At 35.8% G+C, this 24,730-nt stretch overlaps 10 protein-coding genes and 2 pseudogenes across 28 annotated transcripts; 10 read left to right on the forward strand and 2 right to left on the reverse strand.

The window, feature by feature from the left end:
• Nucleotides 1–969: 969 nt before the first annotated feature.
• On the reverse strand, nucleotides 970–2,841 carry AT2G29250 (Concanavalin A-like lectin protein kinase family protein; the record flags this gene model as incomplete). Its single annotated transcript, NM_128481.1, has 1 exon — nucleotides 970–2,841. The coding sequence occupies one exon, from the start codon at nucleotides 2,839–2,841 to the stop codon at nucleotides 970–972; it is 1,872 nt and encodes a 623-aa protein (NP_180488.1).
• Nucleotides 2,842–4,537: 1,696 nt separating this feature from the next.
• On the forward strand, nucleotides 4,538–6,435 carry AT2G29260 (NAD(P)-binding Rossmann-fold superfamily protein). Its single transcript, NM_128482.4, has 5 exons — nucleotides 4,538–4,831; nucleotides 4,914–5,121; nucleotides 5,237–5,453; nucleotides 5,576–5,682; nucleotides 5,827–6,435. The coding sequence occupies exons 1-5, from the start codon at nucleotides 4,584–4,586 to the stop codon at nucleotides 6,013–6,015; spliced, it is 969 nt and encodes a 322-aa protein (NP_180489.1). The 5' UTR covers nucleotides 4,538–4,583; the 3' UTR covers nucleotides 6,016–6,435.
• Nucleotides 6,229–6,489, reverse strand: AT2G29263 (uncharacterized protein; the record flags this gene model as incomplete). The annotated part of the gene is made up of 1 exon (NM_001124935.2): nucleotides 6,229–6,489. One exon carries the CDS (start codon nucleotides 6,487–6,489, stop codon nucleotides 6,304–6,306), a length of 186 nt encoding a protein of 61 aa, NP_001118407.1. The 3' UTR covers nucleotides 6,229–6,303.
• Nucleotides 6,309–7,272, forward strand: AT2G29270 (annotated as a pseudogene). Of its 2 annotated transcripts, one of them has the most exons (3): nucleotides 6,310–6,454; nucleotides 6,563–6,963; nucleotides 7,053–7,272. The 2 variants fall into 2 exon arrangements; another variant differs by having other exon boundaries at nucleotides 6,309–6,963.
• A 361-nt stretch (nucleotides 7,273–7,633) lies between these two features.
• AT2G29280 lies at nucleotides 7,634–8,438 on the forward strand (annotated as a pseudogene). 4 transcript variants are annotated; one of them is made up of 3 exons: nucleotides 7,634–7,801; nucleotides 7,930–8,014; nucleotides 8,103–8,438. The 4 variants fall into 4 exon arrangements; another variant differs by having other exon boundaries at nucleotides 7,941–8,014; another variant differs by lacking the exon at nucleotides 7,634–7,801 and adding an exon at nucleotides 7,809–7,854 and having other exon boundaries at nucleotides 7,941–8,014.
• Nucleotides 7,917–10,235, forward strand: AT2G29290 (NAD(P)-binding Rossmann-fold superfamily protein). 2 transcript variants are annotated; one of them, NM_001124936.2, is made up of 6 exons: nucleotides 7,917–8,014; nucleotides 8,103–8,623; nucleotides 8,718–8,925; nucleotides 9,061–9,277; nucleotides 9,358–9,464; nucleotides 9,554–10,235. In NM_001124936.2, exons 2-6 carry the CDS (start codon nucleotides 8,559–8,561, stop codon nucleotides 9,743–9,745), a joined length of 789 nt encoding a protein of 262 aa, NP_001118408.1. In that variant the 5' UTR covers nucleotides 7,917–8,014; nucleotides 8,103–8,558; the 3' UTR covers nucleotides 9,746–10,235. The 2 variants fall into 2 exon arrangements, with proteins under 2 accessions (NP_001118408.1, NP_180490.2); NM_128483.3 differs by having other exon boundaries at nucleotides 8,103–8,583; nucleotides 9,554–9,803.
• Nucleotides 10,236–10,251: 16 nt separating this feature from the next.
• AT2G29300 (NAD(P)-binding Rossmann-fold superfamily protein) lies at nucleotides 10,252–11,820 on the forward strand. 2 transcript variants are annotated; one of them, NM_001202702.1, is made up of 6 exons: nucleotides 10,252–10,339; nucleotides 10,431–10,638; nucleotides 10,726–10,945; nucleotides 11,032–11,138; nucleotides 11,242–11,400; nucleotides 11,603–11,820. In NM_001202702.1, the coding sequence occupies exons 1-6, from the start codon at nucleotides 10,275–10,277 to the stop codon at nucleotides 11,702–11,704; spliced, it is 861 nt and encodes a 286-aa protein (NP_001189631.1). In that variant the 5' UTR covers nucleotides 10,252–10,274; the 3' UTR covers nucleotides 11,705–11,820. The 2 variants fall into 2 exon arrangements, with proteins under 2 accessions (NP_001189631.1, NP_180491.1); NM_128484.3 differs by having other exon boundaries at nucleotides 10,258–10,339; nucleotides 11,242–11,650.
• Nucleotides 11,821–11,926: 106 nt separating this feature from the next.
• AT2G29310 (NAD(P)-binding Rossmann-fold superfamily protein) lies at nucleotides 11,927–13,548 on the forward strand. Of its 4 annotated transcripts, none has more exons than NM_128485.4 (5): nucleotides 11,927–12,193; nucleotides 12,294–12,501; nucleotides 12,602–12,818; nucleotides 12,916–13,022; nucleotides 13,130–13,540. In NM_128485.4, the coding sequence occupies exons 1-5, from the start codon at nucleotides 12,129–12,131 to the stop codon at nucleotides 13,319–13,321; spliced, it is 789 nt and encodes a 262-aa protein (NP_180492.1). In that variant the 5' UTR covers nucleotides 11,927–12,128; the 3' UTR covers nucleotides 13,322–13,540. The 4 variants fall into 4 exon arrangements, with proteins under 4 accessions (NP_180492.1, NP_001323958.1, NP_001189632.1 ...); NM_001202703.2 differs by having other exon boundaries at nucleotides 12,032–12,193; nucleotides 12,289–12,501; nucleotides 13,130–13,546; NM_001336205.1 differs by having other exon boundaries at nucleotides 12,916–13,517.
• A 641-nt stretch (nucleotides 13,549–14,189) lies between these two features.
• On the forward strand, nucleotides 14,190–15,864 carry AT2G29320 (NAD(P)-binding Rossmann-fold superfamily protein). 3 transcript variants are annotated; one of them, NM_128486.3, is made up of 5 exons: nucleotides 14,190–14,323; nucleotides 14,425–14,632; nucleotides 14,720–14,939; nucleotides 15,050–15,156; nucleotides 15,247–15,864. In NM_128486.3, the coding sequence occupies exons 1-5, from the start codon at nucleotides 14,241–14,243 to the stop codon at nucleotides 15,436–15,438; spliced, it is 810 nt and encodes a 269-aa protein (NP_180493.1). In that variant the 5' UTR covers nucleotides 14,190–14,240; the 3' UTR covers nucleotides 15,439–15,864. The 3 variants fall into 3 exon arrangements, with proteins under 3 accessions (NP_180493.1, NP_001323919.1, NP_001323918.1); NM_001336207.1 differs by having other exon boundaries at nucleotides 14,190–14,632; NM_001336208.1 differs by having other exon boundaries at nucleotides 14,209–14,323; nucleotides 15,050–15,766.
• Nucleotides 15,865–16,596: 732 nt separating this feature from the next.
• Nucleotides 16,597–18,499, forward strand: TRI (tropinone reductase). Its single transcript, NM_128487.3, has 5 exons — nucleotides 16,597–16,729; nucleotides 16,841–17,048; nucleotides 17,137–17,353; nucleotides 17,865–17,971; nucleotides 18,072–18,499. Exons 1-5 carry the CDS (start codon nucleotides 16,665–16,667, stop codon nucleotides 18,255–18,257), a joined length of 783 nt encoding a protein of 260 aa, NP_180494.1. The 5' UTR covers nucleotides 16,597–16,664; the 3' UTR covers nucleotides 18,258–18,499.
• A 579-nt stretch (nucleotides 18,500–19,078) lies between these two features.
• Nucleotides 19,079–21,360, forward strand: AT2G29340 (NAD-dependent epimerase/dehydratase family protein). 4 transcript variants are annotated; one of them, NM_128488.4, is made up of 6 exons: nucleotides 19,176–19,256; nucleotides 19,363–19,570; nucleotides 19,657–19,873; nucleotides 19,971–20,077; nucleotides 20,176–20,361; nucleotides 20,930–21,357. In NM_128488.4, exons 1-6 carry the CDS (start codon nucleotides 19,192–19,194, stop codon nucleotides 21,068–21,070), a joined length of 924 nt encoding a protein of 307 aa, NP_565680.2. In that variant the 5' UTR covers nucleotides 19,176–19,191; the 3' UTR covers nucleotides 21,071–21,357. The 4 variants fall into 4 exon arrangements, with proteins under 4 accessions (NP_850131.1, NP_565680.2, NP_001324177.1 ...); NM_179800.3 differs by having other exon boundaries at nucleotides 19,079–19,256; nucleotides 20,176–21,360; NM_001336209.1 differs by having other exon boundaries at nucleotides 19,178–19,256; nucleotides 19,971–20,367; nucleotides 20,930–21,360.
• Nucleotides 21,361–22,974: 1,614 nt separating this feature from the next.
• On the forward strand, nucleotides 22,975–24,617 carry SAG13 (senescence-associated gene 13). 3 transcript variants are annotated; one of them, NM_128489.3, is made up of 5 exons: nucleotides 22,975–23,185; nucleotides 23,291–23,498; nucleotides 23,595–23,811; nucleotides 23,890–23,996; nucleotides 24,095–24,617. In NM_128489.3, exons 1-5 carry the CDS (start codon nucleotides 23,097–23,099, stop codon nucleotides 24,281–24,283), a joined length of 810 nt encoding a protein of 269 aa, NP_180496.1. In that variant the 5' UTR covers nucleotides 22,975–23,096; the 3' UTR covers nucleotides 24,284–24,617. The 3 variants fall into 3 exon arrangements, with proteins under 3 accessions (NP_180496.1, NP_973558.1, NP_001031442.1); NM_001036365.1 differs by having other exon boundaries at nucleotides 23,094–23,189; nucleotides 23,296–23,498; NM_201829.2 differs by having other exon boundaries at nucleotides 23,890–24,617.
• Nucleotides 24,618–24,730: the final 113 nt, after the last annotated feature.

Below are 24,730 nucleotides of genomic sequence, written 5' to 3' on the forward strand. Positions count from 1 at the left end.
AATAGCTTAAACCGCATATATTTGTGAAATTACCTGTAGCCCGATGGAATTGATTGCCTAACTGCGAGATTGAATCTAAAGAAACGATATGTATGAGAAACAATATAGATTTGAAATAGATATTCGGAGAGTTTGCAGAATCTATGGGTAGAGAACGGAAGACGTTTCCTCTCGGAAAACCAGCAAATGAAGCGGCGCTAGGTTTTTTTTTGGAGCTCCTGATATTTCAAAAAATTCGATAATAAATCGATTTCTCGAAATTAAAATCTATATCGTTTGCGTCCACATACAGCATTGCTCTTACCAAGGTTTTCAAAATTCAAATTTCTGCAATCATACGCCTATACACCTATATGTCCCCTAACCAAGAACACAGTTATAGGGGGTTGCGGGTAATTTCAGATACGTCTCCGACAGACACTATAGACTCATAGTTAGTTTCTATATTATTATTGATTTCATGGTCATCTAGTGCATATACCCTTCTTTTAAATTAACCAGGTGAATCCAATCCAAAATCTAAACTAATCCCTTTAACAAAAAAAAAAAAAAATCTATACTGAACCCAAATTCCATAGAAATCTAGATTTTGTTGCTACTATAAAAATCTACTGGTGAACAAAGATAATTGAAATTACAATGAAAGGGCTAGAAAAGTCTGCCAACAATACTATTTATTTGCTTATCTTTTCTTTAACAATACATACTAGTTATCCTAAAACGACGAACAAACATCATTTAGAATTTAAAATCAAACACAAATATTTTAAAATATTCATTTTCTCGGAAGAGTACGAAGATTGTTTAATCGAAGATAATATTTAATGAAATTAATTTCTCAAAACGAGAAATTCTTATTTCCATTTTTAAAAGTTATTCTATGTATTATTCATATCATGCTTATGCATCTTGGGTCCAATCTTGATTTGTACAACGGCGTTTCGAGATCATCGTTAGCCATTTCCTCTTTTAGACGACGTAGTCATCATGAGGGAGATGTTCTGTACCGTTGAGATACTCCAACACTTTCTTCATCATTGGCCTATCTTCTGGAGATCGTCTCACGCAGAGAAGTCCTGTTTTCAGAACCAATAACACTTCTTCAGAGACTAAATTCTTTTTCTTGATTCTTTTGTCGCATCTCCTTAAGAGATTTCCGCTCTTGACCCCTCGAAGCACCCAGTTCACTAAACTGATCTCTACCGGTTCCTTTGTCGGCTCTATGGCTCTCCTTCCACAAACAATCTCCATGATTAACACTCCAAATTCAAACACATCTGTGGCACATGTAGCCTTTCCCGTGTTGACTAGTTCTGGTGCAACGTGTCCCGTAGTGCTGTGTCTGCTTCCATGTCCATAGTCTCCTAGTCGAGCGTTTAGCTCTCCGTCCAAAAGAACGTTACTTGCTTTGACATTTCCGTGTATGAGAGGTTTTTGAACCTCAGCGTGAAGATGTTGAAGTGCTGACGCAATACCCTTTATAATACAAAACCGGTGTACCCATTTGAGAACTGGTAGGTCGTTGCTGAACAAGAACCGGTCTAGGCTTCTATTGATAACATACTCGTAAACAAGATAGATCTCGTTTCCTTTGCTGCAGTAACCATGTAGATCAACAAGATTTCTTTGTTTTACCTTGGAGATTGCATCGATCTCGGCTATTAGGGCTGTCTTTTCTTGCCTTGTGTTGCAAGTAATTCTCTTTACGGCAATTATCTCTGTAGGAGCAAGTTGCCCTTTATAAAAACTCCCAGAGTTTCCCTCTCCCAAAAGCTTAGAGTTGTCAAAACCTCCCGTCGCGCTGGAAATCGTCTGGTGGGAGAATTTCCGTGCGCCTCCGGTGAAGTTTTCCGTTCTACGAAAAAAGCAAACCGCTAAGAAGCTTAAGATCAAGATTCCAAATATTGCTGATGCAGCAATGATTATGATCAGCATCGTGTTACTCGAATTTTTCATGACTGAAACCGGAGGACTCGGGGATGGAGACAATGGAGGTAGCGGGTCTGGAAGAGAGGGAAGCTTCGTGATATCAAAGTCTGATGCTTTCCCCTCGATGCTGAAGCTCCAGCCTAGCACAAAATGTGAGCTCGTGACAGTTCCCGTGGCTGCAGAGAATCCAACATAATTTTCTTCAGAGATGATCCCAGAAAGATTTAGTTTTCTAGAGAGAAGAGGCAACTTTGGCTTCGGACGATCTAGAGGAGCCAATGTGACATTGAGCATCGTCTCAGTTGCGTTGTATTCGATCCAGACTCTTATTGGTTTCCCACTCGCCAGCCTCAAACTTATGTTCTTTGCCTCTCGGTCATCAAAATATTCAGCGGAGGTAGACTCAATGGAGATCACTCCGTTGAGGTCTATACCAACATGGTTATCATCAATATCGTTCAACTCAACGGCCTGCACAGTGTCGAATTCAACTGCAAGAATGCAATTCAAGGAGTTTCCATTGTTGGAGGTATTGAATAGGCCTAGATAATTGCTTGGTAAGGCCCCGCTAAAGTCCAGCGAGGGTGAAATGACAAAAGCTAAGCCGTGGCCTGGTGCGCCAGGTCCTGGAGTGATGGCAAAGACGAAGCTTGTGGGGAAAGATACCAAATTTGAGGAGTTGGGGTTTAAGAATGGTATGGGAAAGCCATGAAAAGCTTGACCTATTTGCCTCATCGAAGTGTTTGTCAACTCCAAGTGGCCACTCGGGTGGATCTTGGACGAGCCAGACTTGAGGAGATTAGCTTCCAGAAAGCCATGGTTAAGAAATTTGGTTTGTTGTTGACTTGAGACACAAGAAAAGTATAGTAGGAAGATTATTGATACAGCTATCGATTTATAGGTATTAGCCATTGATAGTTTTCAGATTTTGATGTTAGCTATGTTCAATGCTATCTTTTTATAGCTTCAAAGAGCTCAAGACACATTCATATTCAAATTTTTTGTTTATGCTGACAAGTTAAACAAACTTAGTTGAAGATTTGACTTTCTATATAAACTGCTAAACAAACCCTTTTTTTTTTTGCAAACCTTTATATTAGTATCCTTGAAAAATTCTTTCGAACTTTCCTCCACAATTTCTTCCTAATAAAATTGATTGCAAAATAAACAAGAAAATGGTTACATATTTTCTGTATAATTTAAATGTGATTACAAAGTCATAATGGATCAAAAATTATTGAACAAAAAAAACGTCATCTTTTAGCTAGCCTTTAGGGTGAATCACCTTTTTTTTTGTTACACATATAATTTTGACTGCCTAACGATCGACGTTTATCCACTATGACTATGTGATACAAACAAATAGAAAGGTTTCTCTTGAGTCTTGTAATTGTGCAATTATTTGTATTAGGAAGAAATTGTGGAGGAAACTTGCAATAATTATCAACTATATGTCGCATAAAAGGCGTTGCTATGTTAGGCTTTTAGCCACTATATATCCAATATAAAAATAAAAAATGGATGAACAATTGAACATTCCTTGAAATTAAAGTGTTAACTTTAAATATGAATATTTATAATAAAAAAATATCCTAACTTTTTTTTATTATTATTATAAAGACATACGTTGTCAAACTAAGAAATTCAATTTGTAAACGAAGAAGAAGAATACTTGACCATTCAAATCTTAGTCTTGTTCTCACTGAAAACTTGTACAAAAATAAATAATTACAAAATCTAGAGAAGTTTTCATGCAAAATTGTATATGTAGATGTAGTCAGATAGAGTTCCATATATTCTATAAACGAAGAAATCACAACAATACAATGTACAAATTAACATCATTAGATTAGAGTCAAAGAATTTTTAAAAATATATCAACTTTCTGAGAAGAGTACAAAGATTGTTTACGAACGAAGAATTCTCAAAACATAAAATAATTAGTTTCCATTTTACAAAAATGATCTTAGGTAATCTGCTTATATTGGTTAAAGTATTTCTATTTTCTAACCAAAACTTAGGCAATTTATTTTGTCACCAACATACAATATTATATTAACAATCTATATATTACTAATCTATATGTTTTTTTCTTTTTGGTCTAAGGTAAACTTTGTGATTTAATTGTAGTATTGTACCTCTTCAATAGATACTCCGTACTCGCATGTATTAATAGAGCATCACATTTATCGACTTCTCTATGGTTAGTTTATGCATCTACTAAGTTTTTTATGGACTTTTGTTTTTGTTGTTCATTTATCGAAATAAAGCAAAAAACTGCAACGATCCAGTTAATCCGCAAAAATTAATGAATTAGAGTTTTTTTTTTTTCTCTTCTTCTTGTTGCATTTTCTCCTTTTTTTTTCTATTTTTTCTAATGATATTAACTAATATCTTCCCTACTAAAATATTGAAATGCTTTATTTTATTTTTTAAATAAAGAAATTGATTATGATTTTTTTTTTGTTACAGTTTATAAATGTGTCTAATAATTTATGGATATTTTATAAAGTTTATAAGATATATATACAGTAATTTAAAATTTGCCGCAATGATGACGTCGTCATCGTCACTAAACCAATCAGAACCATGCTTCGCATAAAGGTGACTCTGACTCATTTGAAAAGCTGAAACATAAACTCTGCTCTGCATAAATGGTGCTTGACATGGCTTCTCACTTGTACACAAATCCACCTCAAAACCTTCACTTTATTTCTTCTTCTTCTTCCCTTAAACCTCATTTATGCCTCTCTTTCAAACGCATAAACCCTAAACACAAATCCTCTTCCTCTTCCGTCTTCGTCCCTTACGCATCACAGAGTTCCATTGCCATTACCTCCAAGGAAAGATGGTCTCTCAATGGAATGTCTGCTCTTGTCACCGGCGGCACTCGTGGAATTGGGTTTGTCTCTCTTCACAACAAGTGTGAACCTTTATCAAACGCAAATTCTCAGAGTAGTGTGTGTTACTGTTTAAATTCTCAGGCGTGCGATTGTGGAGGAATTGGCTGGTCTTGGAGCAGAAGTTCACACTTGCGCTCGGAATGAGTACGAGCTGGAGAATTGTTTGAGTGATTGGAACCGTTCTGGTTTTCGAGTTGCTGGATCCGTTTGCGATGTCTCTGATCGATCTCAGAGAGAGGCTTTGATGGAGACCGTGTCATCTGTGTTTGAAGGGAAGCTTCATATCCTTGTAAGGTTTAATGCCATTGCTTAGAGATAATGCACATAAAGTGTTTGTTAATTTGTCTGTGAGAACAATTGTAAATAAATAACTTTACTTTCTTGTGTAATTATGATGCTTTTAGGTAAACAATGTTGGGACGAACATTAGGAAACCAATGGTAGAGTTTACTGCTGGAGAATTTTCGACTCTGATGTCTACGAATTTCGAATCGGTTTTCCATTTATGTCAACTTGCTTATCCATTGCTTAGAGAATCTAAAGCTGGAAGTGTTGTGTTCATCTCTTCTGTTTCTGGTTTTGTTTCCCTCAAGAATATGTCGGTCCAATCTTCAACCAAAGGTAGGTATTTGTTCTTATGCAGCATTCATTCATTTATTCAGGTTTTACCAAGATGTATTAGATTCTTTAACGAGCAGGCGATGGATAAACTTTGGTTCTTTTCGTTGGCCTTTGTGTTTTAGGAGCAATTAATCAACTTACGAGAAGTCTGGCTTGCGAGTGGGCCAAAGACAATATAAGGATCAATGCTGTTGCCCCGTGGTATATCAAAACATCTATGGTGGAGCAAGTATGGGTTTAAAAGCCTTATTATCTATTATGCGGTTAAATATAAGCTCTTGAGGCTGAAAATCAAAATGAGAAAGACTAAGCTAATTTGTGTGTTCCTTGTTTAAGATGGGGTTGTTTAATGGTTCTCGTCTTTTGGTCTCAGGTCCTTAGCAACAAAGAGTACCTAGAAGAAGTCTACTCAGTAACTCCTCTTGGTCGACTTGGCGAACCGAGAGAGGTGTCTTCTGCAGTGGCTTTTTTATGCCTACCTGCATCATCATATATTACAGGGCAGATTCTTTGTGTTGATGGTGGAATGTCAATAAACGGTTTCTTCCCACGACATGATTAGGCCACTCTATTGTTTTACTAGTTTCCTTGGGATCCTTTTTGTTTTATCTTTAGCATGTCTCCTTTCTCCCGTGAAAGACAGTTCATCGATATGAGATGAGAATTGAAGTTGTGCTACTAAGTCTACTGTTAATGAAAAGGATAATTTAGCATCAGACAGCGTGATTCAGTTTCCCTTGTCTTTTACTGATTATCTTGATTGTGCATGTGGGGGAAAATTGCTGAGGAACCTTTTCATGTTATGACTTTTATGAAAACAAAAACTTTATGTTTCTTGAGTTAGTATTCATTAGCTTGTATTCTGTGTCATCCTTTCTCGGTTTTGGCTTTCATTGTGTCTTGAACCTGCACTCATATCCAACAAACAATGGTTGAGGAAGAGAGAAGCTGCATAGAATAAACGAGGAACCTTTAATGAATTACCGCCACCTGTGTCTCGGGTCACTCTTCTTCTGCCCTTGTATTTACAGCACATTAAGCTCTGCTTTTGGTTAATATCGCTTTGTCTCTGTGTTTAATAATGTTTTTGGTTCGATGTATATATACAGGTAAGCAATGCAGGAAAGTGTATAGCCAAACCGACCACAAAATATGCAGTAGAAGATTTCTCGTTGCTGATGGCTACAAATCTGGAGTCAGCTTTCCATCTCTCACAGCTCGCCAATCCTTTGTTGAAAGCTTCAGGTTCAGGGAGCATTGTCCTTACGTCCTCTGTTGATGGGGTTGTCCATCTGAGAGTCGGATCCATCTATGGAGCAACCGAAGCTACCGTATATATGTCTACATCCTTAAAACAATGTTCCCTTGCGTTATGATGCTTTCGTAACATATAGATGCGTTTCAGGAGCCATGAATCAACTGGCTAGAAACTTAGCTTGCAAATGGGCGAGTGACAACATAAGGGCGCTCTGTTTGTCCTTGGTTCATTAAAACTCCTTTAACTAATAATGTACGGCGAAAAGTAAAAAGTCTCCTTATTATTATGAAAATATATCTATATCATAACTTCCCAATTTTGATTTGTATGAAATGTTTCAGTTTCTCAATGATAAAGATGCAAAAGAAAAGGTGGAGAGTAGGCCACCGATGGGTCGTGTTGGAGGTGCCATTGTCAACGTTTTTTCCTTCAAGACTCTGCCTTAAAATACATATATGCATGTGTTTGGATTATATTTTCCTGCGTAATAATTAAGAAATGTACTTTAGATAAGTTCCTATCTAAAGTCGCTTGTGATGCCAAAGGGATTGGGTCCCCCTTCTTCTTCTTGTTATTCTCTATGTTTTGTTTCCTGAAATATTTATGCTTGTGGTGAACGAGAGTTCAATATCTGAATTCATTATCTACTTTGGCCAACGCCTAATGGTATCATTTGGTGTCTCAACATGTGATGGAGTGTCTAATTTGGTTTGAAATCCCAAAATTCAATATCCATGGGTATTCTCTAGTAATTTATAAAAGAACTTTGGTCCAAATCCTACAAGTGGTCATATACTGACATACCACATAGTGGAAGAACTAGCTAGCTGGGTTTGAAATAAACTCAAGATAAGACAAGTGGTCAGAATTGATGTTGAGAGATTTTTTTCCTCAGCATGGGTGTCAAATGAGGGTCCATCAAAGTATGCAGATGTCACTAAGGGTTTCCATTTAGAGTAATGAGACATGAAATAGTGGGTTTTGGGTTTTGAGTATTTGGGTTTTGAGTAAGTATTCCAATATAATATATGTTCGGATAATTTTGATAGCTAAAATCATTGTCCACGGTCCCAAACGCCCACTAGTTTAGGTAAGATGGACAGCCCTAGATGTAACTATCAGGAGTTGCCCAATGTCTATCATGTAATTGTATCTTTTCTTATTTACAAAGTTGTTAGTAATCTATCTTTATATACAATTTAAAGAAGCTCTTGTTAGTTATGTGATAGATAAAGATGGATAACAGCCGATGGAGTCTTCAAGGTATGACTGCTCTTCTGACCGGTGGAGCGGGAGGAATTGGGTTTGTCTTCTTACCCCATTTTTCTACTTCTATTTGATATCCAAAATGGTCAAGAATTCAAGGAGTTTATGTTTGTGGAATGTTTTAGGCATGCCATAGTAGAGGAGCTAGCTGGTTTTGGGCCAAAGTCCATGTATCCGACATATCTGAAACACTGCTCAATCAAAGTTTAAGCGAATGGGAAAAGAAAGGATTTCAAGTGAGTGGTACAATCTGTGATGTATCCTCTCGTCCGGAGAGAGAAACACTCTGCAAACTGTCTCCTCGTTGTTTGAGGGCAAGCTCAACATTCTTGTAAGACGTTTGTGAGTGAAGTTAATGGAAATGACAATGAGCAAGTTTTGCTCAAATATTTTGACTATAAAATGTCAATTTTGGTTAGGACCACTATCTTAGATTTTTTTCATCTTCACTCGTAAGGCTACGTATTATTTCCACCACACATACAAAGATAATCACTAGATTCATACTTATCCGTTCCACATTCATTGTATATACAAAATCTGTGGCATTTCTGGTCACTTCAAGTAAGATACAAGAAAAAATGGATAAAAGATGGAGTCTTCAAGGTATGAATGCTCTTGTGACCGGTGGCACTAAAGGCATCGGGTCAGTCTCCATTTTAGATGCTCTTTTATTGCATTGTGATATTTAGTTATGGAAGAACTGACTATGTTTGTGTGTGTGTGCGTGTCATGAACAGGGAAGCTGTTGTGGAGGAACTGTCAATTTTGGGAGCAAGAGTCCACACATGTGCTAGAGACGAGACTCAGCTTCAAGAACGTTTACGTGAATGGCAAGAAAAAGGGTTTCAGGTCACCACTTCTATCTGCGACGTTTCTTTGCGTGAGCAACGAGAGAAACTCATGGAAACCGTTTCCTCTCTCTTCCAAGGAAAACTCAACATCCTCGTAAGTGTATACATATTAGCTTCTCCTCCCCGGGCTTGGGATTTACAAGAACCAAACCATGTTGTGTTTTTAATTACTTTTTTTTTTTTTGTAAAGATGTTTTTAGTTGTTGGTCTATACATATCTTATATATAGGTGAACAATGTGGGAACGTTAATGCTCAAGCCGACCACAGAGTATACAGCAGAAGAATTCTCGTTTCTTATGGCTACAAATCTCGACTCAGCTTTCCATATTTCACAGCTTGCGCACCCTTTGTTGAAAGCCTCTGGCTCAGGGAGCATTGTGCTCATGTCCTCTATTGCCGGAGTCGTGCATGTCGGTGTTGGATCCATCTATGGAGCAACAAAAGGTACTGTATATACTCTTTAAAACAATATTTCTTTACATTATGATTTATATGCAAGTGTATATAAAAGCATTTTTTTTCAGGAGCCATGAATCAGTTGGCTAGAAACTTAGCTTGCGAATGGGCAAGCGACAACATAAGGACTAACGCTATTTGTCCATGGTTAATCACAACTCCTTTGATTAGTGATGTAAGGACAATTTCCTTAGAACAACGGCGAAAAAAAAATAAAAAATAACTTTTGATTCTAACTTTTTAACTTATTTGAAAATCCCTCAGCTTCTCAGTGTTGAGGAGATGAAAAAAGAAGCAGAGGAAAGGACACCCATGGGGCGTGTGGGAGAGGCAAATGAAGTCTCACCGCTTGTGGCATTTCTTTGTCTTCCTGCAGCTTCTTATATTACTGGTCAAGTCATTTGTGTTGATGGAGGTCTCACTGTTAATGGCTTCTCCTATCAGCCACATGCTTGAGCTAGGTCTGTGTTGTGTGTATTGTCCAATGAAAACAGTAAACCAAACAATAACATCGGAAAATGAATGATTTGAATATTTAGGTTAAGCCTTAAAACTAAATTCATTTTGGTATGTTGACATATTGTAAAACGTAATGAACAAGAAACCTTAACAGAAGATGTTTCTTTTAAGAGTACACGAGCCTTGCAGAAACAGAACACAAGTTGAACTCAAATGAGAAGATGGGCTTCGACACTCATCAACTTACAATGCTCAGTTGATCAAGCACAAAGACAGAATCATGCAATGATGACTCAAAAGGACAGATGGCTTCACTGTTGAAGATTTTGACTATATGTCATTTTTTGCTTGGGACACTTCGATATTTTAGTCATGTTTTCTAACATACGACTACATAGTTTCTCAACATGCCACGTACAAACAAGACAACAAACTCATTAATTCATACTTATCTGGATTCTGATCCACATTTACTGTATACATAATTTGTGGCATTTCTGGTCACTGCTAGTAACAAGCAAGAAAAATGGATAAAAGATGGAGTCTACAAGGAATGACTGCTCTTGTAACCGGTGCAGCCAGCGGTATCGGGTTTGTTTTTTTCTGTTCTCTATATCATCTTTTGAATCATTGTTCTGCTTATGTTTCAAGGAATTTAATCTATGTCTGTGGAATGTTTTAGTTATGCCATAGTAGAGGAGTTAGCTGGTTTTGGAGCTAGAATCCATGTATGCGACATATCCGAAACTCTGCTTAATCAAAGCTTAAGAGAATGGGAAAAGAAAGGGTTTCAAGTGAGTGGTTCAGTCTGTGATGTAACCTCTCGTCCCGAGAGAGAAAAACTGATGCAAACCGTCTCTTCGCTTTTCGATGGCAAACTAAACATTCTTGTAAGTAAATGATCTTTATATAGAAACAACTAAGCATTTCTTTTAGCAAAATTTTCTAAAGAGAAATCTTCTTTTTGTTCAACATAGGTAAACAATGTGGGCGTACTTCGCGCAAAGCCAACAACAGAATATGTGGCAGACGATTTCACTTTTCATATCTCAACAAACTTGGAAGCTGCTTACCATTTTTGCCAACTTTCACATCCTCTCTTAAAGACTTCAGGCTATGGAAGCATCGTGTTCCTTTCCTCTGTTTCTGGGGTTGTGTCAATAACTGACTGTGGATCACTTTATGGTCTAACAAAAGGTAACCACAATTACTACAAATCTGACTAATCAACAAAGAGTTTTTCACTTCCTTATTTTTTAGTGGTTTGTTGACTTCTTTTGTAGGAGCTCTAAATCAGCTAGCTAGAAATTTGGCATGTGAATGGGCAAAAGACGGCATAAGAGCCAATGCGGTTGCACCTAATGTTGTCAAGACTGCTCAGTCTCAATTCGTAAGAAATAAATTTTAATTTTTTTTTTACGTTTTGGTGTTGTTGTTGTGAATTTAACAACCTCAATTCCTCTTATTATCTCTAAATTTTTGTTTCTTAAAAGTTTCTTCAAGACGTCAGTAAAAAGGAGGGATTGTTTAGTAGAACTCCACTTGGTCGGTCTGGAGAGCCGAATGAAGTAGCATCACTAGTGGTCTTCTTGTGTCTTCCTGCAGCTTCTTATATCACAGGTCAAACCATTTGTATTGATGGAGGCCTCACGGTTTACGGTTTCTCCTCTCAACCACAGGCTTGAAAATGGTCTTGTCGTTTCTTGTCTGTTTAAATATTCTCTCCCTAATAAAATCTCTCATCACGCTATGAGTTTATGTCCCTTGTACAAAAACACACAATGTCAAATTGTTGCTCTTTAGTCTTGTAAGAGAAATGAGGGACTTATCTATATGAAGGATCAATTAAACTAGTACTATTTTATTTGTTTGGTTAAACTATCCTTCTCTAATTATTGCAACTTATGTGTCTATATATGGATTAATGTCATAAGTACTAGATGGAATCAAAGATAACACTAAATAGCGTTAGTCATAGAATCATACTCACAAGAATGAGTCCTCTAAGTTCAATGGACCACTCCGAAGTCCATCATGAGAACAAGACCAATCAATAAAAATGTCCTTTTGTTATCTAAATTAGCAAGTGTACCAAATTTTGTTCACCATTCTAACTTATAATTTCAGTTTTCTTTTGTGAGTGAAGTTATTGAAAAAGAAAAATAAGAAAGTATTGGTCAAAGATTTTGACAACAACAAGTTATTTTCTTGAGGAACCACCAACTTAGATATTTTAGTCATGTTCTCTGTTATAAGTCCTACTGCTACTACATAATGTTTCCACCACACATAAAAAACAAACTCAATAATTCACACTTATCTGATCCACATTCATTGTATATAATCTTATGGCATTTCTGGTCATTTAGTCTCAAGCAAAATGGATAAGAGATGGAGTCTACAAGGTATGACTGCTCTTGTAACCGGTGCAGCCAGTGGAATCGGGTTCGTCTTAATTCTCTGTTCTCTATATCATGTTTTTGGCTCATTGTTCTTCTTGTATTTCTAAATTGTCAAGACTTAAAGGAATTTTTGTGTAGTGTAGGTATGCCATAGTAGAGGAGTTAGCAAGTTTTGGAGCTATAATCCATATATGTGACATCTCTGAAACTCTTCTCAGTCAAAGTTTAAGTGAATGGGAAAAGAAAGGGTTTCAAGTGAGTGGTTCAATCTGTGATGTAGCTTCTCGGCCCGATAGAGAAAAACTGATGCAAACCGTCTCCTCGCTGTTTGATGGCAAACTCAACATTCTTGTAAGTAAATGATCTTATAGGAAAAGGCGAAAAGCCAAGCATAGTTGTTTAAAGAGAGCTTCTTAACATAAATCTTATGGAAATGCCTAATCATATGTAGGTAAACAATGTTGGTGTAATACGTGGAAAGCCAACAACAGAATATGTGGCAGAGGATTTCTCTTACCACATCTCAACAAATTTGGAACCAGCTTTCCATTTTAGCCAGCTTTCACATCTTCTTTTAAAGGCTTCAGGATTTGGAAGCATCGTCTTTATGTCCTCTGCTACAGGGGTTGTATCAGTTCAATGTGGATCCATTTATAGTCTAACTAAAGGTAACCAAAGTTGCTACTAGAGGTAGTTCATTGCAAGACTGACTAATCAAATATGTTTTTTTTTTAAATTGCTTTTTTCTGTTGATTTATTTTACAGGAGCTTTGAACCAGTTAACTAGAAATTTAGCATGTGAATGGGCAAAAGACGGCATAAGAGCCAATGCTGTTGCACCTAATGTTGTCAAGACTCCTTTGTCTCAATCTGTAATATAAAAAAAGTCAACATTTACATTTTAGTTTTTATTTTTTATGTGAATGTAACAATCTCAATTATATTCCTCTAATTAATTCTCAATTGTGTGTTCTTGAAGTATCTCGAGGACGTCGGTTTCAAGGAGGCATTGTTCAGTAGAACTCCACTTGGTCGCGCTGGAGAGCCGAATGAAGTTGCATCACTAGTGGTCTTCTTGTGTCTACCAGCAGCTTCTTATATTACTGGTCAAACCATTTGTATTGATGGTGGTTTCACTGTTAATGCCTTCTCTTATAAGCCACAGGCTTGATAATGGCCTTGTTGTGTTTTGTCTAAATGTCTTATGCAAAACTATGCTCAATCAACTTTTGTGGGATTGGATTTTAATTGTGGTTCGGTATGTGGTTCATATCTTTGTCACGAGAGAGAAACACATGCAAATCGCCTAAATTATATGTGTGGCAAGCTCAACATTCTTTTATGTAAATCATAATTTAAAGAAACTAAGCATACAATGGGTTAAGCTGGCTTTAAGTATTTGAACAAGAAGATGTTTCTGATAACAAAGAGTAAGCCAAAAGCAGATCACAACATGCTTTAAAATCCCTATGAAATAATTGGAGAAATGTCACAAACCATCTTTATATATATAATTCAAAGGTGAACGCAAAAGCTTGATAGTTCTTTCCTTTATTGTCTGTTTCACTAAAGATATCATTACAAATTAAGTCAAGATCCATCATCTCTTACATCACTATTTGTCACACGAAAAGTATGAGAGAAACATTTTCCTATTTGCTTGCCATTATAATAAGCTTCATATAGGGAAGGAAGCAAGGAAAAAATGAGATAAAGAGAAAAGAATGAGTATTGGGGGAAGTAGTATAGTAGTAGAGAGTCGTAGAAGAGTTATCTTCTAAGGTCATTAGTGATGAAGAGTTCATAGTTAGTTTACTTTGTTCAAGGTGGATAAGCAATAGGGTTTAGGCCTTTGTTATTATCAGACTTCTACTTTTGGAAGACACTAAAAAGTTGTTATCTAGCCATAAGAAAGTTTTGGCCAAAGGTTTTGACTACAAAATGTCATTTTTGCCGGGGCCACTAACTTAGATATTTTTGTAATGTTCTCTCTTACGGCTACATAATATTTCCACCACACATACAAAAACATACTCCACACTTATCTGATCCATATTCATTGTATATATAGTTTGTGGCATTTCTGGTATATGGTCACTAGAAAAATGGACAAAAGATTATGGAGTCTTCAAGGTATGACTGCTCTTGTGACCGGTGCAGCCAGCGGAATCGGGTTCGTAGTTCTTCTCTATTCTCTTAAGTTTATGTTCTGCTTCGATATAACAACCTGAATGGTCAAGATTACATGGAATTCATATTTGTGGAATGTTTTAGTTATGCCATAGTAGAAGAGTTAGCTGGTTTTGGAGCTAAAATCCACATATGTGACATATCCAAAACTTTGCTCAATCAAAGTTTAAGCGAATGGGAAAATAAAGGGTTTCAAGTGAGTGGTTCAGTATGTGATGTAACCTCTCATCCTGAGAGAGAAAAACTGATGCAAACCGTCTCCTCGATTTTCGATGGCAAACTCAACATTCTTGTAAGTGAATGATCTTTATATAGAAACAACTAAGCAAACTCTACAAAACAAAAAGATAACTTAAGAGAGAATTTTTGTTCAACATAGGTAAATAACGTGGGGGTACTTCGCGGAAAGCCAACAACAGAATATGTGGCAGACGATTTCACTTTTCATATATCAACTAACTTGGAAGCTGCTTACCATTTTTGTCAACTTTCACATCCTCTCTTAAAGGCTTCAGGCTATGGAAGCATTGTATTCCTTTCCTCTGTTGCTGGGGTTGTATCACTAATTGACTGTGGATCCATTTATGGTCTAACAAAAGGTAAATTACTCCAAATCTGACTAATCAACAAAGAGTTTTTTACCAAAAAAAACAAAACAAAGAGTTTTCTGCTTCCTTATTTTGTAGTGTTTTGTTGACTTCTTTTATAGGAGCTCTAAATCAATTAGCTAGAAACTTGGCATGTGAATGGGCAAAAGACGGCATAAGAGCCAATGCTGTTGCACCTAATGTTGTCAAGACTGCTCAGTCTCAATCGGTAAAATAAAAATAACTTTTACATCTTTTTATTTTTGTGGATTTAACGACATCAATTTCTCTAATTATCTCTCAATTTTTGTGTTAAAAGTTTCTTGAAGACGTCAGTAAAAAGGAGGGATTGTTGAGTAGAACTCCACTTGGCCGTGTTGGAGAGCCGAATGAAGTTTCATCACTAGTGGTCTTCTTGTGTCTACCTGCAGCTTCTTATATCACAGGTCAAACCATTTGTGTTGATGGAGGTCTCACGGTTAACGGTTTCTCCTATCAACCACATGCTTGAGAAATAGTCTTGTCGCTCTCAAAGTTCTATATCTAATAAAAGTTCTCATTCTATGAGTTTATAAACGTAAACATCAATGAGTTTGCAATTCCATATTGGAGATACTAATCTCGCACATATACAAGATTCGGTTACACCCGCTACGCCAACAACTCACACCAATGTGATCTCTCATTCTCTCTCATAAATGAAATGTTATACTATTTTTTGAGAATTGTAGCATTGATAGGATAGATTACAGTCTATATGTCTCTGATTTTAAATGTTAATTGTAACACAAGATGATTATATTGTACATATTTTTGTTGTTGTTGTTCCGTCTATTTTGCTGATTATACTTGTTTATTGTTGTTCTTCCGTGTCTGTCGTGTTTTATCTGTTTGTCTTAAACTTTGTATTTTATATCTTGTGATTTTTGATACTACACGACAAAAATGACCTTGTCGTGTTTTATCTTGTGAATTATTTTATTCTTTCGCTATTAGATTAATCCATTTTGTGAATAATTTGCGAGCAAGGCCCTCACACACATAATTATACCTTTTGAGTCTTGAATCAAAAGGCTGTCAAAAAAAAAAAAAAAAAAAAAAAATCTTGAATCAAGTTGATAGATACATATGGGCTTGCGTGATCTTGAGTCTTGAATTCATAATAGGCGAATTTGAATCTTGAACGACTAATCGATAACAAACAAACAAAAAAATATTATATAATTGGTTAGAGTAGTTAACTCTATCACGCTTAATGAGCATTTTATATTTGTCTTTGAATGACAATTCAAGTAAATACTTTAATTTCAAAATTGATGGATCGTTTTTTCATTGTACTTTTCTTCGAATAATATTAGAGATAATCTTCCACACTTAAAATAGATTAATCTCATTGTCTCTCATCCTACATAAGCTTCTTACTTTAATTTGTCTACATCCCTCTTGTCTCAATTAAGTATTATTATTAACGCTTCAAATTCTTACTACCTAAACACGTGAACAGTAGTCTTTCAGTAGTCTTTTAATTTGCGAGTGAAGTTAATGAAAAAAATACAAAATGGTAAGTTTTGGTCAAGATTTTGACTATTAAAATTAATATTTGCTCTTGACCACTAAGTATATTTTTGTCATCTCTTTATTATGGCTAAAAATTGACACTTATCTAATACTCATTCATTGGATATATATATATAATGTGTAGCATTTCTGGTCAGTGAAAATTGACATACAAGGACTATGGATAAAAGGTGGAGTCTCCAAGGTTTGACTGCTCTTGTGACCGGTGGAGCCAGCGGAATCGGGTTCGTCTAGATTCTCACTATATCAACTCTTTTACCCATTGTTCTGTTTCTAAAATTCATTCTAAATTGTTAAAGTTTTAAGGAGTTTTATTATGTTTATCGAATGTTTAGTCATGCTATAGTAGAAGAACTCGCCGGTTTTGGGGCCAAAATCCATGTGTGTGACATATCGAAAACTCTGCTCAATCAAAGTTTATCCGAATGGGAGAAGAAAGGGTTTCAAGTGAGTGGTTCAGTCTGCGATGCATCCAATCGTCTCGAAAGAGAAACACTTATGCAAACTGTCACCACAATATTTGATGGCAAGCTTAACATTCTTGTAAGTTAATCTTAATTTAAAGAAACTAAGCATATCTTTAAGCTATTTAGAAATGACATGAATATATACTCTTTTCTGTTCAATATAGGTGAACAATGTTGGCACAATTCGCACAAAGCCAACAATAGAATATGAGGCAGAAGATTTTTCGTTCCTTATTTCAACAAACTTGGAATCTGCTTATCATCTAAGCCAACTTTCACATCCACTCCTAAAGGCTTCAGGCAACGGAATTATTACTTTTATTTCCTCTGCTGCAGGGATCGTATCATTTGATGCTGCATCCATTTATGGTCTAACGAAAGGTAACCATAGTGAAAAGTTTAATACTAGAGGAAGTTCATTGCAAGAATGACCAAATAGTATTGTGGATTTATATATGTTTCATTATGTATATTATATATTTGATTAGGATAATTTTCAATCCCATTTAATAATTTCAAATGATATTTGAGAAGAATTGTTTTTTTTTTTTTTTTGTGCGTGAAATCTTATTTTAGTGTGCTATGCTAACATTTTTGGTTTCAGAAATATATAATTCAGAAGGTCAAATATAGGGCATTCATATTCAATAACATACAAAAACAAAACTAATTTATAACTATGCATGTTATTTATGGATAATAAATCTTTTTATTTTTATTTAGATGGTTCATAAATATCGCATTATGTCTCCGAAAGCTGATTCTAACGGCTAATTGATTGCCCTAGTATCATTCGTTTCTATTTCTAAATTGGTCTATCTTTCTTTGGGAATCCTAATAGATGTCTCTCATAGTCATAGTATTATTTTTTCTTGTTTGTGTATATGTTCAGGAGCTTTGAATCAGCTAGCACGAAATTTGGCGTGTGAATGGGCAAAAGACGGCATTCGAGCCAACGCGGTTGCGCCTAATTTTATCACCACTGCTCTGGCTAAACCTGTAACCAATACACCCTCTCTTTTTTTTCTTTTTTTTCCTTTTAAAATTAACATCATCACCCACTCTTATTCTTGTTTTTTACAATCTTGTAAACATTCAGTTTCTCGAAGACGCTGGTTTTAACGAGATTTTGTCGAGTAGAACTCCACTTGGTCGCGCTGGAGAACCAAGAGAGGTTGCCTCACTTGTGGCTTTTCTGTGTCTACCTGCTGCTTCATATATTACTGGTCAGACCATTTGTGTTGATGGAGGTCTCACTGTTAATGGCTTCTCATATCAGCCATAGGCTTGAGCCATGTCTTGTCTTGTCTTGTGTGTTGTGGAGTATGGTCATATGGTCAGTATCTCCATAATCTAAATCCATAGATATGTGAGTTGTGGAGTAGACACAATTTTTCAATAATGGAATATCTATTTACCAGTTCCGTATTATGCATGCATTCTCCATGACAACGCTTCTCATAACGAATATAATTACGTGGATCATAATACTATGAGGATTGATATCATTGAGATGGAGTAGACACAGTTATTTTCTTCTTCCCTTGCCATTAGCAATTTCAATTGTATCTATGCTTGAAATACTTAAATGGCATTTACTTCTTAACTAAAAAGCGAAAGGAGGGAAAGAACAAGTCATTACAAGATACTATAATAATTAGAAATTAAAAGAGTATAATTACATCTTCCCAAATGTGTCAAATATTCAGCAAAAACTCTGTCAATAGAAATGAACAAACGGTATTTTAAAGTAATACAATGGGTAAACTTTAGATATTTTGTAAAAACCTAATTAGAAAAAAAATTTGGAAATCTTAGTTGAAGATAACTACCCAAATTATGAAAAAAAAAACATTTGCCTTCTTGTTACCTAACTAACACGTTGAATGTTTTACAAAAATTTTGTTCACCAGTCTAACTGACTTGTCGTTTCAGTTGTCATCTTTTGAATGAAATTAATGGAAAAGAAAGAAACAAAAATGAGTAAGTTTAGATCAAGATTTTGACTATTAAAAGTCATATTTGCTCTTGACCACTGACTTGTATATTTTGTCATGTTATTTATTATGGCTAATATATCCACCACACATACAAACATACTCATTAATTGACCCTTATCTTTTATTTTTATGGTAAGAAAATTGACACTTATCTAATACTCACTAGGTGTGTATATATAATGTAGCATTTCTGGTCATTGAAAGTAACTTACAAGCAAAATGGACAAAAGATGGAGTCTCAAAGGTATGACTGCTCTTGTGACCGGTGGAGCCAGTGGAATCGGGTTCGTCTTTCTTCTCTGTTCTCTCTATGTCATCTATTTTACCCATTGGTCTGAATCTGTTTGAACATTAAGATTTGAAGTAGTTTATGTTTCTGGAATGTTTTAGTTATGCCATAGTAGAAGAGTTGGCTGGTTTTGGAGCTAGAATCCATGTATGTGACATCTCTGAAGCTAAGCTCAATCAAAGTTTAAGCGAATGGGAAAAGAAAGGTTTTCAAGTAAGTGGCTCAGTTTGTGATGTAGCCTCTCGTCCCGAGAGAGAAGAACTGATGCAAACCGTCTCCTCGCAGTTCGATGGCAAACTCAACATTCTTGTAAGTAAATTAATTTAAAGATACTATCAAGTTAATCATATTCGTGGGGGAAATCTTTTAAAGACCAATTTTTTCAACATGCATAGGTAAGCAATGTGGGCGTAATCCGCTCAAAGCCAACAACAGAATATACCGAAGACGATTTCGCTTTTCATATATCATCAAACGTGGAAGCTGCTTACCATTTTAGCCAGCTTTCACATCCTCTCCTAAAGGCTTCAGGCTATGGAAGCATCATCTTTGTTTCCTCTATTGCAGGGGTTATATCTTTTGACGCTGGATCCATTTATGGTCTAACAAAAGGTAGCCAGAGACAGAGTTTTTAGTAGATGGATAGTGTTCATTGCAAGACTGACTAATAAATCTTTTATGTTCTATGTTTTGTTGATTTATTATCCAGGAGCTTTGATTCAGCTAGCTAAAAATTTGGCATGTGAATGGGCAAAAGACGGCATAAGAGCCAACGCTGTTGCGCCTAATGTCATCAATACTCCTCTGTCTCAATCTGTAATAAACTAACAACTTTTTCTTTTCTTTTTTTATGTGAATGTAACAACGATTTTATGTGAATTAATCTAACCCTCTCTTAATTGTGTTTCTGCAAGTATCTTGAGGACGTCAGTTTCAAGAAGGCATTGTTGAGTAGGACTCCACTTGGTCGTGTTGGAGAGCCAAATGAAGTTGCATCACTAGTGGCCTTCTTGTGTCTACCTGCAGCTTCTTATATTACTGGTCAGACTATTTGTGTTGATGGAGGTCTCACCGTTAATGGCTTCTCCTATCAGCCAGAGGTTTGAGTATGGTCATGTCTCGTTCTTTTTGTTTGTCTAGAATTTTCAGTGTTCTCTCAAATAAAATATTTCAAACTATGAGTATATGAATAAAAAAATAAATATATCATAATTACATTATGGATATACTTACAATGTATCTCTCATACATGAAAATGTTCTATTCCATCTTGTGTTTACTACTAACTTACTAAGTGAAAAGAAGACTCTGTTTTTATGCTCTGTTTTGTTGTAAACCGGTAGACTTAGAAAAGTTGGGACCTCATAGTTGAACCCAAAATAACAAAAGTGAATTTCAAAACTAGCATATATATAATAGAGACTCAAAATAAAGCAATCACAGAGAGATAAACCCAAAATTCAATGGATGGCAACGAGAAAACCTTTTGTGACCAACTACATGATACATTGATATACCATTTTATGACATACTATTAATTAATAAATGCTGTGGTGTGCCCATACCGGATTCATATAAATGTTTATACGACTGCATAGCATTTCCACTACAGTTTAAACTCTACCACCCAAATACCAATTTTTTTTTTTTTTTGACATTGGTTTCAAGGAGGCATTGTTGAGTAGAACTTCACTTCGTCGCGTTGGAGAGCCGAATGAAGTTTCATCACTAGTGGTCTTCTTGTGTCTCCCTGCAGCTTCATATATTACTGGTCAAATGGTCAAACCATTTGTATTGATGGAGGTCTAACTGTTAATGGCTTCACCTATCAGCCACAGGCTTGAGAATGGTCATGTCGCGTTCTGTTTGTTTGTCATGAATTCTCAGTGTTCTCTTAAATCAAATCTCTCACACTATGAGTATATGAACAAAATCATATACAATATCACAATTCCATTATGGATATTCTCCCAATCTATCTCTCATACATGAAAATGTTCTATTTCGATCTTGTATTTAAATAATGTTAATACTCTGTTTTAATTTGTGTATCCTGATTTTTTTTTCTTTTTGAAGTTCAACAAATATATCAAAATAACTCAGAACCATTACTATTTTTTCTTAGTTCATCAATTCTTTACTACACATAGAAACGTATTTATCTTGTTTGATCTACTTTGACTCTATATATGTCATGTGGCATCTCTGGTCATTGCTAGTCACAGGTAAAAGTAAAAATTGATCAAAGATAAAGAGTCTTTCATGGTAAAAATTCTCTTGTAACTGGTGGAGATAGTAGATGTCAATTCGTTTGCAATAACTTACATTTGCAATAACATGTCAGCCATATTTATTTAAATTTCCATGCATTTGATATTATTTTCTCTCTAATACATATATGATGTGTTACGGTCATTCTAAAAATCCAGTTGACAGCATAATGAAGCTGGTACACCATACATGCACTTGATTATATATGGATGTTACTGCCATGATTGATGTTTTGATGGAATTAGTGTTAAAGGATGGACCCTCACTAACGCGGTTGGAAATTATGATCAAACTCTTCAATGTCACTTATCAAGAGAGCTAATGACTAGCACGTTTAGTTGTTCTGTTGTTTCTTATGGCTGCTTAATGTCTCCATCAAATATTTAGACATTGTGGCTAGTAAAATGCCATCTACCTTAATCCTATATATAAGTATAACTAGATAATAATCCATATTTTTGCTGGGTTTAGTAGCTGATACGACGTTTATGGTTGTTATTGAGTTTGAATACAAAATATAGAGTATTGTTGGAGTTATATTGATTTTTGTTCATATTAGTTAACAAATAATAAAAAAATTAAGAAAGGTTTTTGAAAATGCATCTTCTAGAATATATGTATATTCGAAAAAGTCACATCTTTAATTGACATATGTTTTGTTTGTTTGTTTTTTTTACTGGCCACACAAATTGACAACAATGGTCATGCATGAAATGAAATGTTTGTTGTCAATTTTTTTTACTAACTTGTAATATCATTATGAAATGAAATAGAAGGTATATATTACAAAATATTACCTAAAAGTAGAGCAATCTTAGAAAAAAAAAAAAAAAAAAAAAAAAAAGAAAAAGAAAAAGAAACAAGATTACAATGCATTTAAAAAGAGATGGAAAGAATCCGAGCTATCGAATCCAAAGAAGCATCAGCTTCCTCCATCTGTTCTTGTATCGTCTACCAGAGATGGTGTTCCGGATCTCTCGATCAATATTCTTAAAGATGGTTGTTGGAGGGATCCTTTGGCTATTATGGAGAACATTATTCGTTTATCTCCAGATGTGATAGACAAAGGGCTGTGTGGCCTGTGAGACCGATGGCCACTTAATTATTGGTTTTTTGTCAATGGTTGTGTATGCATAGAAATTCCCACAACCGTTTGTGGCTTAACACAATTTACCAGGGGTTTAAGTGGTTAAATTGATACATGTAGATCTAAAGTTTTATGCTAATATAAATTAGTTTTAATTATATAAATTTTAACTACGCTCATGACACGTAAATGGTAGACCAATATGTGGTGCTCTATTAACTAAGGGGTCTTCATTATTAATTCATAAAGACTTTCTTTACTATACAAGACTTGTCAAAAGGAAAAGTAGTATTTTCGTACTACGTCTACCCCTCTCACGGATATGTGTGGTCGAGCAGTCATTATCATAATGTGGAATTTTGAATTGAGCGAGGTTTCAAAGTTCAAAACTATCACAACTAGTCTTGATCAATTCTATATAAGATCTGTGATCTTGGTTGAAGAAAAGAATCGTCGTAGGTTGATATTTAACAAGGAATGGCAAAGGAAGGGGGCTTGGGAGAGAACTCAAGATGGAGTCTTGGAGGCATGACCGCTCTTGTCACTGGTGGCTCTAAAGGCATCGGGTCAGTCCCCATTGTGAATCTTGACTCCCATTTTCTATGCTCTTTTATTGTATTGTCATGTTTAGTTATGGAAGAACTAACTCTGTTTGTGTGTGTCATGAATAGGGAAGCTGTGGTGGAGGAACTAGCCATGTTGGGAGCAAAAGTCCACACGTGTGCCAGAGACGAAACTCAGCTTCAAGAACGCTTACGTGAATGGCAAGCAAAAGGGTTTCAGGTCACCACTTCTGTCTGCGACGTCTCTTCTCGTGACCAACGAGTGAAACTCATGGAAACTGTTTCCTCTCTCTACCAAGGAAAACTCAACATCCTCGTAAGTATACATATATAAGCTTCGTCCTCCTCGGTATTGGGATCCACAAGAACCCAATTATGTTGTGTTTTTTGTTGTGGATCTATACATATGTAGGTCAACAATGTGGGAACGTCAATATTCAAGCCGACCACAGAGTATACAGCAGAAGATTTCTCTTTTGTAATGGCTACAAATCTCGAGTCAGCTTTCCATCTCTCACAGCTTGCCCACCCATTGTTAAAAGCCTCTGGCTCAGGGAGCATCGTGCTCATATCCTCTGCTGCTGGAGTCGTGCATGTCAATGTTGGATCCATCTATGGAGCAACCAAAGGTACCGTATATAAGTACATCCTTAACACAATATGTTCCCATGGGTTATGATGCTTACACATATATTAACTCGTTTTAGGAGCCATGAATCAGCTGGCTAGAAACTTAGCTTGCGAATGGGCGAGCGACAACATAAGGACGAACTCTGTTTGTCCTTGGTATATCACAACTCCTTTAAGTAACGATGTAAGGCCAAAGTTTATATTTCTCCTTCGTACTATGAAAAACAAAAAAAATACGTAAATATGACTTCGGGCTTTAATTTATGTGTGAAAATCTCTTAGTTTTTCGATGAAGAGTTTAAGAAAGAAGCGGTGCGTACGACACCAATGGGGCGTGTTGGAGAAGCAAATGAAGTCTCACCGCTTGTGGCATTTCTTTGTCTTCCTTCAGCTTCTTATATTACTGGTCAGACCATTTGCGTTGACGGCGGTGCCACTGTTAACGGTTTTTCCTTCAAGACTATGCCATAAAACACATATGCATGTGTTTGGATCATATTTTCAATAATTTAAACTTACGGGTTATATACATCGTCAATATGTAATAAATGTAATTTAGATGTGTCCACATGTTCTGTTTCTAAGAGATTCTTAGATATTTATGCTTGCGTGGTGAACAAGAGTTCACTCTCCGGATGGACCGCATCCATAATCTATGAATTTGGGAATTATATTACCAATTTGACGGCAGACTAGTTGGCCAAACTTAACTCTTGGTTCTTTCCGGTTATATATGTTTGCAGTGTCTAATATTTCTCAATAAAACTTTCAAAGATGACGACAAAAAGTGTCTTTCTATGATTCTCTCCACATGCGTATAATACTATTCGTCACACATCGTGACTTAAAAACTTGTCGACTAGTATATAAGTGTATGGAAATTCTCCACTTTTGAACTAACTTTTCGTGTGAGTTAGG

This window comes from Arabidopsis thaliana, chromosome 2, assembly GCF_000001735.4.
Source record: "Arabidopsis thaliana chromosome 2, partial sequence".
Lineage (NCBI taxonomy): Eukaryota > Viridiplantae > Streptophyta > Magnoliopsida > Brassicales > Brassicaceae > Arabidopsis > Arabidopsis thaliana.

Coding starts and splice junctions, on each gene's coding strand:
- AT2G29310 (NM_128485.4), top strand. CDS start 12,129: ATGGATAAGAGATGGAGTCTACAAGGTATGACTGCTCTTGTAACCGGT. Junction 12,502..12,601: donor ATGGCAAACTCAACATTCTT/GTAAGTAAATGA, acceptor AATCATATGTAG/GTAAACAATGTTGGTGTAAT. Junction 12,819..12,915: donor CATTTATAGTCTAACTAAAG/GTAACCAAAGTT, acceptor TTTATTTTACAG/GAGCTTTGAACCAGTTAACT.
- AT2G29300 (NM_001202702.1), top strand. CDS start 10,275: ATGGATAAAAGATGGAGTCTACAAGGAATGACTGCTCTTGTAACCGGT. Junction 10,946..11,031: donor ACTTTATGGTCTAACAAAAG/GTAACCACAATT, acceptor CTTCTTTTGTAG/GAGCTCTAAATCAGCTAGCT. Junction 11,139..11,241: donor AGACTGCTCAGTCTCAATTC/GTAAGAAATAAA, acceptor GTTTCTTAAAAG/TTTCTTCAAGACGTCAGTAA.
- SAG13 (NM_128489.3), top strand. CDS start 23,097: ATGGCAAAGGAAGGGGGCTTGGGAGAGAACTCAAGATGGAGTCTTGGA. Junction 23,812..23,889: donor CATCTATGGAGCAACCAAAG/GTACCGTATATA, acceptor AACTCGTTTTAG/GAGCCATGAATCAGCTGGCT. Junction 23,997..24,094: donor CAACTCCTTTAAGTAACGAT/GTAAGGCCAAAG, acceptor AAAATCTCTTAG/TTTTTCGATGAAGAGTTTAA.
- AT2G29340 (NM_128488.4), top strand. CDS start 19,192: ATGGACAAAAGATGGAGTCTCAAAGGTATGACTGCTCTTGTGACCGGT. Junction 19,571..19,656: donor ATGGCAAACTCAACATTCTT/GTAAGTAAATTA, acceptor CAACATGCATAG/GTAAGCAATGTGGGCGTAAT. Junction 20,078..20,175: donor ATACTCCTCTGTCTCAATCT/GTAATAAACTAA, acceptor TGTTTCTGCAAG/TATCTTGAGGACGTCAGTTT.
- AT2G29260 (NM_128482.4), top strand. CDS start 4,584: ATGGTGCTTGACATGGCTTCTCACTTGTACACAAATCCACCTCAAAAC. Junction 5,122..5,236: donor AAGGGAAGCTTCATATCCTT/GTAAGGTTTAAT, acceptor TGATGCTTTTAG/GTAAACAATGTTGGGACGAA. Junction 5,683..5,826: donor AAACATCTATGGTGGAGCAA/GTATGGGTTTAA, acceptor TTTTGGTCTCAG/GTCCTTAGCAACAAAGAGTA.
- AT2G29290 (NM_001124936.2), top strand. CDS start 8,559: ATGGATAAAAGATGGAGTCTTCAAGGTATGAATGCTCTTGTGACCGGT. Junction 8,624..8,717: donor GGTGGCACTAAAGGCATCGG/GTCAGTCTCCAT, acceptor TGTCATGAACAG/GGAAGCTGTTGTGGAGGAAC. Junction 8,926..9,060: donor AAGGAAAACTCAACATCCTC/GTAAGTGTATAC, acceptor TCTTATATATAG/GTGAACAATGTGGGAACGTT.
- AT2G29320 (NM_128486.3), top strand. CDS start 14,241: ATGGTCACTAGAAAAATGGACAAAAGATTATGGAGTCTTCAAGGTATG. Junction 14,324..14,424: donor GGTGCAGCCAGCGGAATCGG/GTTCGTAGTTCT, acceptor GGAATGTTTTAG/TTATGCCATAGTAGAAGAGT. Junction 15,157..15,246: donor AGACTGCTCAGTCTCAATCG/GTAAAATAAAAA, acceptor TTGTGTTAAAAG/TTTCTTGAAGACGTCAGTAA.
- TRI (NM_128487.3), top strand. CDS start 16,665: ATGGATAAAAGGTGGAGTCTCCAAGGTTTGACTGCTCTTGTGACCGGT. Junction 16,730..16,840: donor GGTGGAGCCAGCGGAATCGG/GTTCGTCTAGAT, acceptor TCGAATGTTTAG/TCATGCTATAGTAGAAGAAC. Junction 17,049..17,136: donor ATGGCAAGCTTAACATTCTT/GTAAGTTAATCT, acceptor TGTTCAATATAG/GTGAACAATGTTGGCACAAT.